Below are 14,386 nucleotides of genomic sequence, written 5' to 3' on the forward strand. Positions count from 1 at the left end.
TACTTTGGAGGCTGGAAGTGCAAGCTGTTGCTTACTTGTGAAGGAATTGTGGGGCTCTCCTGGCTGTCACTAGGATTAATATCCACTTGCTTGTCACACAGTATAGTGGTTAATATTGACTGAAAGAAAAATAGCATATCCCTAACCTTCTTGGTGGGAACTTAACTCTAGGTAAGATTAGGTCTGACTAGCTCTACCTGTGAAGTAAAGGGAGAGAGAGCATCACACAAAGATGTTGCTTAAATACAATGAGCAGGGATAAATGACCATGGGTGAGTGTTTGGTGGATGAGTGCATGTCAGGGGATCAAAGCAAGATATAACTGATACTCCTGAGTCAAAAGTTTGGGTTTGAATTACAGCACTACCACTGCTGGTGGTAATATAATTGTTTCTGAGATCCTCGTTCCCAGTTTTTTCTCATTAGTTGATATGACTCTCCTGCAGGTTACATTATGAAAGTTCTCTTTTATGCAGATGACACCATAATCACTTCACAGCACTTTGACCTTCATAAGCAGCAATAAATATACAACACTACATTATGTAATTAGATCACTGGCTCTTTCTTAAACAAAACGTCTGCATCCTCACAGAAATACATCATCACCCTTTTAACCCCTGACAGACATGAATCCAGCCTGCGCCATCTCATCACCCAGAGTGGTCAATCATTTCCACTCAGCAGAACTCTAACAATACTAAGTATTATATATGACACGCTTCCCACACCACAAAACATCAACACAAAGGCTATGAACAAATTAAACTCCATCCCATAAAAGTAATGAATATTATTCATTCTGACAGATAGGTATCAAAGGTAGCAATGAGACACAAGCTGCCAATCAGGACTTGATTCTCACTGTGTCCCTTGAGGAAGACTATTTTTAAAATATTTAGAATTGAATTCTGATAAACTGCTTGTTTCATTTCTACCTTACTACTACTATCCCTCTTAGCAATTATTAGTACCAGAATTGGACAGGAAAAAGAATACCCTAGCATCCTCTGCAAACATTTCATTTTTAATTTTGTAAGGTCTGATTTTTACTGAACATGTTTGTTAGTGACACATTTCTTAAGGTGTAGAAGGGTGTTATGGTGTGGCTGTGTGGTTGCCATCATCAAAACAAAAAGACCTTGGTATGCTTAGATAACTCTTAGTGTAGTTTTTTGCTCTGTTTGGCCTTTTTGATAAAATGTTTCTGTTATTATTCCCCTTCATTTGGTATTCTCTCATGACTCATGAGACAAATTGACCTTGGAGAGAAATGTAAGTTTTGAAGTTTGAAAAAGTCTCTCTCTCTCTGGGATGATGTCCCATGAGCATTTTTCTAGTTGTTTCTTGTGTCTCTTTCCCTTCTCTTCCTTGAAAAAAATTTCTTTGATTGACAGTGATCACCTCTGGAGTAATGTCTTTGTTCTAAGAATTGTAAGGTGCATCCTAATTGACAACCTTGGAATGATTATATCATCACTAAGTGGAGATTGTTGATTAGTCAGAGGGCAGACTTATCTTGAGCCACCCTATAAACTACTTTTTTGGTGATTAACAAAGGGTGAAAAACATGCTTTACTAGCAGTATAAGGGATTAAAAGGTTTCTTATCCCTGGAAGTCCAGGATATCTCTCATAATTTAGGGGACACCATCATGAACGGTTTTTCATCCATCAGAGCTTATAATTTTGATTATGTTTTCTTCATTAAATTTCTTTGTTTAGGGTGTAATCCACTTTACATGAAGATTGATATAGGTAATGAAATTACATACAAATTACATACATTACACACATATATGTATGTAATGTGAGGCACTATCTCCAACATAACCTGTGTAGGACAATGTCACATGGGCACTTTTACCTGCAAATTTTCTCCCTTGAACTTGTTTCTATTGCATTGTTGGGTGTTATAGTGCATTTTCGAACCTTAACGCAAAGTCCACTGTGGATGGCTTCTTTTGCTATGATCTGGCAAATTCCACAAAATCAAGAGAGCATTAGGGTTATTTTAAATGAAAGCAGTAATATTTATTAAATGATAGCATTTCTCTGATGAACTCAGAGAGCACTGACATGCAGGAAATACATACTTTAATATAAGAATTCCAAAGAGATTGTGTATTGATTGTTGATCTGAATGGTACGGACTTTATTTGTTTACATTCTGATTACTTAAGGCCATGAGTGGTGTTTCACTTTCTGAAACTTTGTTTGCCAGCAACTTCAGCATCCACTTGTACTATTTATCCCTCTTTTGATTCAATAAGCATAAGATATCAAACACAGAAACTGCCTCCATATCCTCAAGTTGGGAGCCATATTGTTTGTTTTGGTTTGACAAAGCACCAGTTTGATAGCTGAACAGTTCTGCTCATGTGACTGAGTTCATTGCTATTCAGCTGATAGTCAGGCGCTAGGAGCAAATTCCAGGGAGAAAATTCGTTAGAAAAGTGCCACTATGGCACCATCTTTAGGTGCAGTGAAGTCATGAAAAACATGGAACAGTTGTTTAGTTTCTGGACCTAAAATCAGAACCAAAATAAAATGTCTGTATTTTGAATACTTAGATTAATGATATACCTGTATCGTTTTGCGTGTTTCTTGGCATTTTATACTTATTTTTGTATGATTAGATTCAGAAATCCTTATCCCATTGAATCCTACAGTAAAATGAGATTCACTCCCCATTGATTCCACTGAGGTGTATTTTCCAGGAATGCACCTCTAATGTTAAGAGGGGATTAGGAGTAATAGGGGTTGTTTTCATAGTCATTCAGGTAGCTCATTAATGTTCCTCTCATCTTCAGAGTGCAGATAAAATTTGTCAGCAGGGTTGTTACATAAGAAATATGAAGGTAAAATAGGGCAGCTTGTTTTGGAATTCAGACATTTCATTTCAAGTCCTGCCTATTCACCCTCATGGCTCAAAACTTCCTAAGAATGGGCTCATGATGGGAGTTCAGATTTTGTTCTTGTGATCCATCCTTCCATACATTGGTTAGGATGAATGATTCAAATCAGGACTTCCATGTTTTTATAACTTTACAGTTCAGAATAATGTGGGTAGAAAGAAATTTTTTTCCCAAAGTACTTCTATTACCTCTTGTTATGTCAGATTAGGACACTTATTATCTCTCAGCCCAAGGGGTATTTTAGATGCATAAATTTTGGGATAGATTATGCAGAAATAGGATTTCCAGCTACAGCTTTATTGTGTTTATTATAACTGGCCAACATAGAGAAAGTGAAAGGCTTTTCTTCAAGTTACACTTGTTTTCATTGCAGGCATTGCATATTCTCCGTCCAGTATGCCACTTAAGTAGTATGTACTTTTTTGGACAACAGTCTTGGGCACCTTGGATACTGTCATTAGGAATGGACATAACAAGGTTAGTACAAGGCTGTTTTATATGTTTATGCTTAAGAAGGATGTTGCTCTTGTACTTCTGACTTGTTAAGTTTGTAATTTTTTGTGAAATACACATATATTCAAGAGGATATATGTCAGAGGTGGAGGGAACTAGGAGAAGTAGGAGATCAAATTGGAGGTGGAAAGATGGAGTGGAAAAGATTTTGAGTGATCGGGGCCTGAACATGCAGGAGGGTGAAAGATGTGCAAGGAATAGAGTAAATTGGAACTATGTGGTATACTGGGGTCGAAGTGCTGCCAGTGGATTGAACCAGGGCATGTGAAGCGTCTGGGGTAAACCATGGAAAGTTCTGTGGGGCCTTGATGTGGAAAGGGAGCTGTGGTTTTGGTGCATTATTACATGACAGCTAGAGACTGAGTGTGAACGATTGTGGCCTTTGTTGTCTTTTCCTAGCGCTACCTCGTGCACATGAGGGGGGAGGGGGTCGTTATTTCATGTGTGATGGGATGGCGATGGGAAGGAATAAAGGCAGACAGTATGAATTATGAACATGTGTGTATATGTATACGTCTGTGTGTGTATATATATGTATACGTTGAGATGTATAGGTATGTATATGTGCGTGTGTAGACGTGTATGTATATACATGTGTATGTGGGTGGGTTGGGCCATTCTTTCGTCTGTTTCCTTGCGCTACCTCGCTAACGTGGGAGACAGCGACAAAGCAAAATAAACATTGAGTAAAGGAATGGTTTGTGAATTCAGGTTACAAAGTGGTGTAACTTGAAAAGTAAAAGTATGATGACTACACCCAACATGTTTGTGAGAATCAATTAGGGTTCTCCACCAGATCAGTTTTGTGGAGTGTATGAGAAAAACCGTGTATGTAGACATGTGTAGTGTACTAGAGATATATTGGATGTCTGTATTCAGAAATCCACAGATGGGATGCGTATGCAGATATCATGATTATGTATTTTGCGGATGTGGGTGTCAGTTTCTAAAAACAGTGGATGTGGATGTCAGACTTTGACATCTTCATGGATGCTGATGCAGATGTTTTCAGGATATTTTGTCAGGTATTTTGATAGATTAAGAATGATTCATTTGATATAGATCATCATTCATTTCCAAATGGCAGCTAATTTCGTTACAGAGTACTCTGTGATTGTAGTTTCTAATTATGTTGAGTTTCAGCCACACAAGTTGTGTTACCAGGATGTGGGACAGGACCCAACTTTTTGTGCATCCCACCCCACTCTTCTGAAAGTGGTTAACGTAACTCTTAATCTCTTAACAGCTGTTATTTCATAAATTAGTCATTCAGTAGTTATAGTTCAAGAAATGTAAGTTTTTCTTCAAAAGCAAAAGTTTCTCTGCCATTTCTGCTAAAAGTTGCTTACATATTGCATCATAGATAAAGCCAGCTTCACTGAATAGCTTCTCACTAGAGGATGCTGCCTGGGGGACTGCAAAGATATCAGCAAGCGACCTTTGCCAAATCAGGATAGATTCTCATCTTTTCTTTCCACCATTGCAAACTGTCTTCACTTGTTCCATTGACTCTCTTTTCCTTGTGATACCTCTCTGTATCTTTCATTGCACTCTTCTTTGTTGCCTGTGTCTCTTCCACTTCATCATCACCACTGGAAGCAAGAATAGAGGTCATTGCTTCATCCACTGTTCTACAGGCGTTGGTTGTGTTAATTGATTGTGTTTTGTCATCTCTTCTTCATTTTCTGGTTGGTTCGTTGTTTTCATTTGCCTTGGTGCTCAGCTGAGTTAGCTCTTCATGTTAGCAACTGATGATTTCACTTGATCAGTGATGTGAGAAGAGGAAAAGAATTATTTTTATATCTTGGATCAAGATCTGTAGAAATCTTCACTTTCAAGCCAGGAAATTTTTTTTTCAACTTCAGCTTGCATTGTTTGTTTCATGATGTTTACTAACTGTGTTGCTTTTTCATCTTGGGGTGACTCTATCATTGATATATCTGGTTCAGAGCTTGAAACTGAGGTATCAATTATTTCAGAAACTTCTAATGTGCTTGGCAGAAAAGTAGTTTTCAAGGAGACTACAAGAGGTATCACATCACTTACTGTAGATGTTGATGTATGCAATCTTTTTGTGATTTCTTCGTAAGGTTCTAAAGCTTTTGCACATTTGGACATTATTAAGCACTCAGTGGTGCTGAGTTGCTTTATTTTGGAGTTGGTAGCATCATACAAACATAGTGACTCCTTTATTTCTAGCGTTCTTTTCAGCATGTGCAAGGTGCTGTTCCACCTTGTGGGTATTTTATGGACAACACATAGCTTGGGTTCTTGCAGCCTGTCCTGAATCTGTTTTAGTTCATCTTGTGCCATCGTTGAGTGAGGAAAATGAGTAGCAATGCTGCAGCTTCTCTGAGTTATCTTGTCTGTTTCGTCCTGTGATGATATTCCAGTACAGGTACACCACCAAATTTCCAGCAACTGATGGTTTGGCACCTCCTTTAGTCCGGACAAAATTATGTAAGGGAACTTGAAATTACTGCAGCCACCAGACTAGTTTACTGGGCAGCCGCAAATGGCATTGTATGTGCGCTTATTTACATTCTTTACACTACATTTGTTGGTGGTGATTACCACAATTCTGTGAGACTCTTAGCTTGATTTGCTTAAATTTAGCCCTAGCTATGGCATCTAAGACATATTAGAGTGTCAGTTGTGGTATCAAATGTAAGCACCAGTCCATATTGATCCAAGATAAAGTAGACTTAAAAAAAATGGTCCGTGGTGTTTTGGTGTGTAAGCTTTGTGACATCTACAGTATTAGTTCATCAATTGTTTATGATATAAAGAAGCACAGGGAGAAAATTTTGAAATTCTATGCAGACAGCAATTCCAAGAAGCATATGACAATTCGAAAAACTATGAAAGATGATAAGAGTACTGAGCAGATCGAGTGATGATGGAATGGTTTTTTATTTAATTTGCATTTAATATTTGTTTAATTTAAATTTCTAGCAGTCCATGGTATACTTTAGACACATGGGAGGTGTATAATTAGTGGGTTAGAGGTGTGTAGATGAATTATTATTACGTGACCACGGTTGGTCCGGCAAGGCTTTGGATCAGTAGTTCTGGAAAATCGGTGGTGTACCCGTATTAACAACTTGTATTTTATGCACAGCACAATCCAAATTATATACAACTGAATACAGGAATAGAGTTCTTTTCATATTTGCTCCAGCATCATGCAAAGCACAGTGCACATTTATACTAGAAATGTCCCACTGCATCAACGTATCAAACTTTCTTGAAATATACTCTCCTGTGTGCCATTCTTGTCGTGGTGCAGCACCTAACACTAAGTTCATTCTTTCAAAGTCCTTATTGATAGCATGTGCATATAGACTCAGCAGTGAAACATCTGCTGAGGTATCTGACCACACATTAGTTGTAAGGGAAATCTTGCTGTTATGCTTCATTGCATCAATCAGTCCTTTTATTTCACTGAAAACAGAGTTATTCATGTTATTGCATATCAATGAGGAATAAAAGTTTTGCTGCTTCAGCTTGTATGGTGGAGCAGCTTCAGCCATCAGTCTCATGAATCCCATGTCCTCAACATGACTGATTGGTAATTCATCCATTACTAACATTTCTACAACACATCCAGTTTCTTTGATCTAAAGTTTGAAGCATCCCACAGTTTTCCACTCTGAAAATATTCTTCAACATTTCTTTGCTTAATGTTTGACTTTACTTTTTGCAAAGAAGTTTTTTGTCTTTAGTTTCTCCTCTCATTTGTTTCTTTCTTCTGCTTCTAACTCTTCAAACTGTTCTTTGTGCATTGATTTCAAATGATTTTTCAAAGCTGTAGTTCCACGTCCCTTTCATGAATAACATTTTTTGCACTAAAGACACTGCACTCTTATTTGGTTGTCCCACGAAGTACTTCCACACTTGACTTTCTTGATGCCATTGTGCATAAAAAAAAGGAGAGTCAGTAAGGCTTGGTAAGCTTGATTATTTCACTTCAAGTGGTGTGATCGACTGACACACTGCCTACCCGAGGCAAGCTCTTCTACACTGCGGCCACAGAATGTTGATTCATATGACTCACTCCAGCCCCCCCACAACACTATCACGGAGTGATAAGAAGCACTCAGTGCTGCCAGTTTTAGTTTTTCAGTCTTCTTTTGTATATTCACCACATTTTTATGTATGGCAAGGATGCGGATGTTTTTTAAATCACAAATGCGGATGCAGATGTAGATCTAAAAAATGATGCAGATGTTCCATGCATGCAGATACCTGATACATCTCTAATGTGTACACAGTGAGTATTGTATATTGTATATTTTGTTTGATACTGGTTGACTTGTGTGTATTTGATATACACTATTTTTAGAATTATGTGCATGGTCCATTTACATCTTTCTAGCTTTACATGGGCTTAAGTTTGGAATAATGTGATCATTATTGTGCAGGCAGCACATTGGTGTAGCATTGCCAATGACTTGTGAGAAGAACATGTATGCATAGCATGGATATAGTCTATTCACATAGTGGTATAGTATACTGCATACGTGTTGCTCCTTGCATCATGTCACCAAAGCATCTTTTAAGTTCTCCTGGTAGCAGTGGTGCCAGAAAGTATAAGGTTAGGATGGTTGAGGTTAGGATGGATGTGCTCAAACATTTTGAGAGAGGTGAATGAACAGCTGTTATTAAGTATGCCTGCTGTTATTAAGTATGCCTTTGGACTTAGAGTTTCTACCTTATGGACTATTTGTGATAGCACAGAGATGTTCAGGAGAGTGCCAAAAGTGGAATATTAATCATGCAGCTAATAGTATATTTCTGAGGTTCAGTTATGGAGAGAATGGACCAAATGTTGAGCACATGGATCGAACACCAAATTTATGAAATGTTCTCACCAGCATGCTTGTGATACAAGCAAAGGCATGGGGTATATATGTGATGACTTGGCAGTGGAAGAGGAAGCAGTGAAGACATTTCCAACCAGTCCTGATTGGTTCATGAACTTAAGGAAACCCTAGAATTACAAAATCAAGATGACGAGTGAGGTTGCTTCTGCTGATGTAATTATCAAGGAAGGCTGTTATTCTCTGAAGCATATTTTAAATATTGACAATTCTGAATAATTTTGGACAAGAATGCCTTTGAAAGTGTACATTTCCTTTGATGAAAAGATTGCACCAAGATTGAAAGTTTTGCCTTTTCTGTTTTTTATAAGTATTCATTGTATAGTATTTATATTATAGCATTTAATATCTTGGCAAGTGTATCTTTAGTTTTTCAATAGTATAATATTTAGCACTGACCTGTTAAGAACAAAACTCCCTAATCTCCATTAGTTACATTATTTGTTTTACAGAACCATTTTCAAGAATGTAATTATTGCATACATTGAGAGGTGCCTGTACTGAGTTTATATAAATAACCAACTATCTTATGCTCCTGACTGAACTAAAGGGAGGCAGTAAAACTCATGGTTTGGTATGGTTTGAAAAATATTTCCTCTTGCCTTTCAGTGTAACAGTTGGTATAGTATGATTTAATTTCATATTGCATTTCATTATAATATAAAATTTTATGGTTACCTGGGATGTTATTTAACTATAAAAAGCAGTGTATGAAGTACTTTACCAGATACACAGAAGGCTTATTAAGTACAGGTATGCCACCGAATTTCTGGCAATGGGTGGTTCGGCATCTCCTTTAGTCCGGACAAAATTATGTAAGGGAACTTGAAATTACCACGGCCACCAGACTAGTTTACTGGGCGGCTACAGATGGCGTTGTGTGTAGGGTGTGCTTATTCACATTCTTTACACTGCACTTGTTGGTGGTGATACCACAATTCTGTGAGATTCTTAGCCTATTTTGCTTAAATTTAACCTTATCTATGGCTTCTAAGACATATGAGAGTATCAGTCGTGGTGTCAAACATAAACACCAGTCCATATCAATCCAAGATAAAGTAGAACTGTTGAAGAAATGGACTGTGGTGTTTCGGTGCATAAGCTGTGTGATATCTACAGTATTGGTTCATCAACTGTTTATGATATAAAGAAGCAAAGGGAGAAAATATTGAAATTCAATGCTGAACAGTGATTCCAAAAAGCAAATGACGATTAGAAAAACTTTGAAAGATGGTATGAGTACTGAGCACAATTGAGTGATGATGGAATGGTTTCGACAGCATCGGAGTGATGGAGTGGACTTGTCAGGTAGCATGATCATGGACCAGGCTAAGTTGTTCTGTAAGGAACTTAAATTACAACATGAGTGTGACTCTATTGAAGGATGGCTTCAAAGATTCAAGAAGCATCATGGAATTTCCATGAATAAAGTGTGCAGAAAAAAGCGGTCTGAAAACCATGAAGGAGCTGCTGAGTATGTGGATGAATTTGCAAAACTTGTAGCTGATGAGCACCTTAGTCCGGAGCAGGTGTATAATGCAGACGAAAGTGCATTATTCAGGCAATGCACACCTAGGAAAGCACTAACAACAGAAGAAGAAGACCACACAGGATTCAAACAGAGGCACATCTAGGGGAAATAGCACCCATAGCAAGCACTGAAACTGCACCCTTGTCCAAACAAATGACACTAATATTTATAATATTTCTCCCCTATCCCTGGGGATAGGGGAGAAAGAATATTTCTCACGCATTCCTCACGTGTCGTAGAAGGCGACTTAAGGGGACGGGAGTGGGGGGGGCTAGAAACCCTCCCCTCCTTGTATTTTAACTTTCTAAAAGGGGAAACAGAAGAAGGAGTCACTTGGGGAGTGCTCATCCTCCTCGAAGGCTCAGATTGGGGTGTCTAAATGTGTGTGGATGTAACCAAGATGAGAAAAAAGGAGAGATAGGTAGTATGTTTGAGGAGAGGAACCTGGATGTTTTGGCTCTGAGTGAAACGAAGCTCAAGGGTAAAGGGGAGGAGTGGTTTGGGAATGTCTTGGGAGTAAAGTCAGGGGTTAGTGAGAGGACAGGAGCAAGGGAAGGAGTAGCACTACTCCTGAAACAGGAGTGGTGGGAGTATGTGATAGAGTGTAAGAAAGTAAACTGTAGAGTGATATGGGTAAAACTGAAAGTTGATGGAGAGAGATGGGTGATTATTGGTGCATATGCACCTGGTCATGAGAAGAAAGATCATGAGAGGCAAGTGTTTTGGGAGCAGCTGAATGAGTGTGTTAGTGGTTTTGATGCACGAGACTGGGTTATAGTGATGGGTGATTTGAATGCAAAGGTGAGTAATGTGGCAGTTGAGGGAATAATTGGTATACATGGGGTGTTCAGTTTTATAAATGGAAATGGTGAAGAGCTTGTAGATTTGTGTACTGAAAAAGGACTGGTGATTGGGAATACCTGGTTTAAAAAGAGATATACATAAGTATACGTATGTAAGTAGGAGAGATGGCCAGAGAGCGTTATTGGATTACGTGTTAATTGATAGGCGCGTGAAAGAGAGACTTTTGCATGTTATTGTACTGAGAGGTGCAACTGGAGGGATGTCTGATCATTATCTTGTGGAGGCGAAGGTGAAGATTTGTAGAGGTTTTCAGAAAGGAAGAGAGAATGTTGGGGTGAAGAGAGTGGTGAGAGTAAGTGAGCTTGGGAAGGAGACTTGTGTGAGGAAGTACCAGGAGAGACTGAGTACAGAATGGAAAAAGGTGAGAGCAAAAGATGTAAGGGGAGTGGGGGAGGAATGGGATGTATTTAGGGAAGCAGTGATGGCTTGTGCAAAAGATGCTTGTGGCATGAGAAGCGTGGGAGGTGGGCAGATTAGAAAGGGTAGTGAGTGGTGGGATGAAGTAAGATTATTAGTGAAAGACAAAAGAGAGGCATTTGGACGATTTTTGCAGGGAAATAATGCAAATGAGTGGGAGATGTATAAAAGAAAAAGGCAGGAGGTCAAGAGAAAGGTGCAAGAGGTGAAAAAGAGGGCAAATGAGAGTTTGGGGTGAGAGAGTATCATTAAATTTTAGGGAGGATAAAAAGATGTTTTGGAAGGAGGTAAATAAAGTGCGTAAGACAAGGGAACAAATGGGAACTTCAGTGAAGGGGGCAAATGGGGAGGTGATAACAAGTAGTGGTTATGTGAGAAGGAGATGGAGTGAGTATTTTGAAGGTTTGTTGAATGTGTTTGATGATAGAGTGGCAGATATAGGGTGTTTTGGTCGAGGTGGTGTGCAAAGTGAGAGGGTCAGAGAGAATGATTTGGTAAACAGAGGAGAGTTAGTAAAAGCTTTGCGGAAGATGAAAGCCGGCAAGGCAGCGGGTTTGGATGGTATTGCAGTGGAATTTATAAAAAAAACGGGGTGACTGTATTGTTGACTGGTTGGTAAGGTTATTTAATGTATGTATGATTCATGGTGAGGTGCTTGAGGATTGGCGGAATGCTTGCATAGTGCCATTGTACAAAGGCAAAGGGGATAAGAGTGAGTGCTCAAATTACAGAGGTATAAGTTTGTGGAGTATTCCTGGTAAATTATATGGGAGGGTACTGATTGAGAGGGTGAAGGCATGTACAGAGCATCAGATTGGGGAAGAGCAGTGTGGTTTCAGAAGTGGTAGAGGATGTGTGGATCAGGTGTTTGCTTTGAAGAATGTATGTGAGAAATACTTAGAAAAACAAATGGATTTTTATGTAGCATTTATGGATCTGGAGAAGGCGTATGATAGAGTTGATAGAGATGCTGTGTGGAAGGTATTAAGAATATATAGTGTGGGAGGCAAGTTGTTAGAAGCAGTGAAAAGTTTTTATCGAGGATGTAAGGCATGTGTACGTGTAGGAAGAGAGGAAAGTGATTGGTTCTCAGTGAATGTTGGTTTGCGGCAGGGGTGTGTGGTGTCTCCATGGTTGTTTAATTTGTTTATGGATGGGGTTGTTAGGGAGATGAATGCAAGAGTTTTTGAAAGAGGGGCAAGTATGCAGTCTGTTGTGGATGAGAGAGCTTGGGAAGTGAGTCAGTTGTTGTTCGCTGATGACACAGCACTGGTGGCTGATTCATGTGAGAAACTGCAGAAGCTGGTGACTGAATTTGGTAAAGTGTGTGAAAGAAGAAAGTTGAGAGTATATGTGAATAAGAGCAAGGTTATTAGGTACAGTAGGGTTGAGGGTCAAGTGAATTGGGGGGTAAGTTTGAATGGAGAAAAACTGGAGGAAGTGAAGTGTTTTAGATATCTGGGAGTGGATGTGGCAGCAGATGGAACCATGGAAGCGGAAGTTAATCATAGGGTGGGGGAGGGGGCGAAAATTCTGGGAGCCTTGAAGAATGTGTGGAAGTCGAGAACATTATCTCAGAAAGCAAAAATGGGTATTTTTGAAAGAATAGTGGTTCCAACAATGTTGTATGGTTGCGAGGCGTGGGCTATGGATAGAGTTGTGCACAGGAGGGTGGATGTGCTGGAAATGAGATGTTTGAGGACAATATGTGGTGTGAGGTGGTTTGATCGAGCAAGTAATAATAGGATAAGAGAGACGTTTGGTAATAAAAAGAGTGTGGTTGAGAGAGCAGAAGAGGGTGTTTTGAAATGGTTTGGTCACATGGAGAGAATGAGTGAGGAAAGATTGACAAAGAGGATATATGTGTCGGAGGTGGAGGGAACGAGGAGAAGTGGGAGACCAAATTGGGGGTGGAAAGATGGAGTGAAAAAGATTTTGAGTGATTGGGGCCTGAATATGCAGGAGGGTGAAAGGCATGCAAGGAATAGAGTGAATTGGAACGATGTGGTATACCGGGGTCGACGTGCTGTCAATGGATTGAATCAGGGCATGTGAAGCGTCTGGGGTAAACCACGGAAAGTTCTGTGGGGCCTGGATGTGGAAAGGGAGCTGTGGTTTCGGTGCATTATTACATGACAGCTAGAGACTGAGTGTGAAGGAATGGGGCCTTTGTTGTCTTTTCCTATTGCTACCTCGCTCACAAGAGGGGGAAGGGGGTTGTTATTCCATGTGTGGCGAGGTGGTGACGGGAATGAATAAAGACAGACAGTATAAATTATTTACATATGTATATATGAATATGTCTGTGTATGTATATATATTTATACATTGAGTTGTATAGGTATGTATATTTGCGTGTGTGGACGTGTATGTATATGCATGTGTATGTGGGTGGGTTGGGCCATTCTTTCGTCTGTTTCCTTGCGCTACGTCGCTAATGCGGGAGACAGCGACAAAGCACAATAAATAAGATAAATAAATAAATGAATATTTATGATCTCCACCAAGGTGATTACCTTTACCAACATTTGTTTGTTCATCTGTGAGCAACTTTCAACAAAAGTTAGGAACAAATTTTTATGAAATTTTCAGGGAAAGTCAGAAATGACACAAGGACCAATTGATTATATTTTGGGAGTAATCCAAGTCATTGTCTGGATTTTGGATGCCAGTACTGAAATATCAATTTTTGTGAATAACTATTGAATCGATAATGATATCAATGTTATTCCAAATGCCAAAAATATGTTTTCATGGTCAAGAAATCTAAATCTGTAAGATCTGAATCATTTTCTGGACCCAGGATGCCATTATGCCACTGGTGCCCCTCTTCAAGTGGTGCCCAGGGCACCTGGCATACCCTAGGTACACCACTGGATTCAGACAATCTAAGACTGACTTACCATCTTAGGGTGCTCAAACATTTAACATTTGTTTAATTTGAATTTCTAGCAGTCCATGGTATACTTTATACACATGGGAGATGTATGATTAGTGGGTTAGAGGTGTGTTAATGAATTATTATTACATGACCACGGTTGGTCCGGCAAAATGGTTAATCTGACATGGCGTTGGAACCAAGAGTGTCAGAAAATCAGTGCTGTACCTGTAAATGTTGTTTTTTTCTGGAAACATCTGTTGTGGGTTTGTTGAGTATTCCTGGGAAATTATATGGGAGGGTATTGAGAGGGTGAAGGCATGTACAGAGCATCAGATTGGGGAAGAGCAGTGTGGTTTCATAAGAGGTAGAGGATGTGTGGA

The 14,386-nt window shown here is 39.2% G+C and overlaps 1 protein-coding gene across 1 annotated transcript in view; it reads left to right on the top strand.

Moving 5' to 3' along the window:
* The window catches only part of Pex16 (peroxin 16), a 90,513-nt gene that overhangs the window by 63,365 nt on the left and 12,762 nt on the right, over positions 1–14,386 (top strand). Inside the window, exon 6 of the mRNA XM_071672068.1 lies at positions 3,291–3,394. Coding sequence (XP_071528169.1) covers positions 3,291–3,394 — 104 coding nt within the window. The remainder of the gene's footprint in view (positions 1–3,290; positions 3,395–14,386) is intronic.

This window comes from Panulirus ornatus, chromosome 17, assembly GCF_036320965.1.
Source record: "Panulirus ornatus isolate Po-2019 chromosome 17, ASM3632096v1, whole genome shotgun sequence".
Taxonomy (NCBI): Eukaryota; Metazoa; Arthropoda; class Malacostraca; order Decapoda; family Palinuridae; genus Panulirus; species Panulirus ornatus.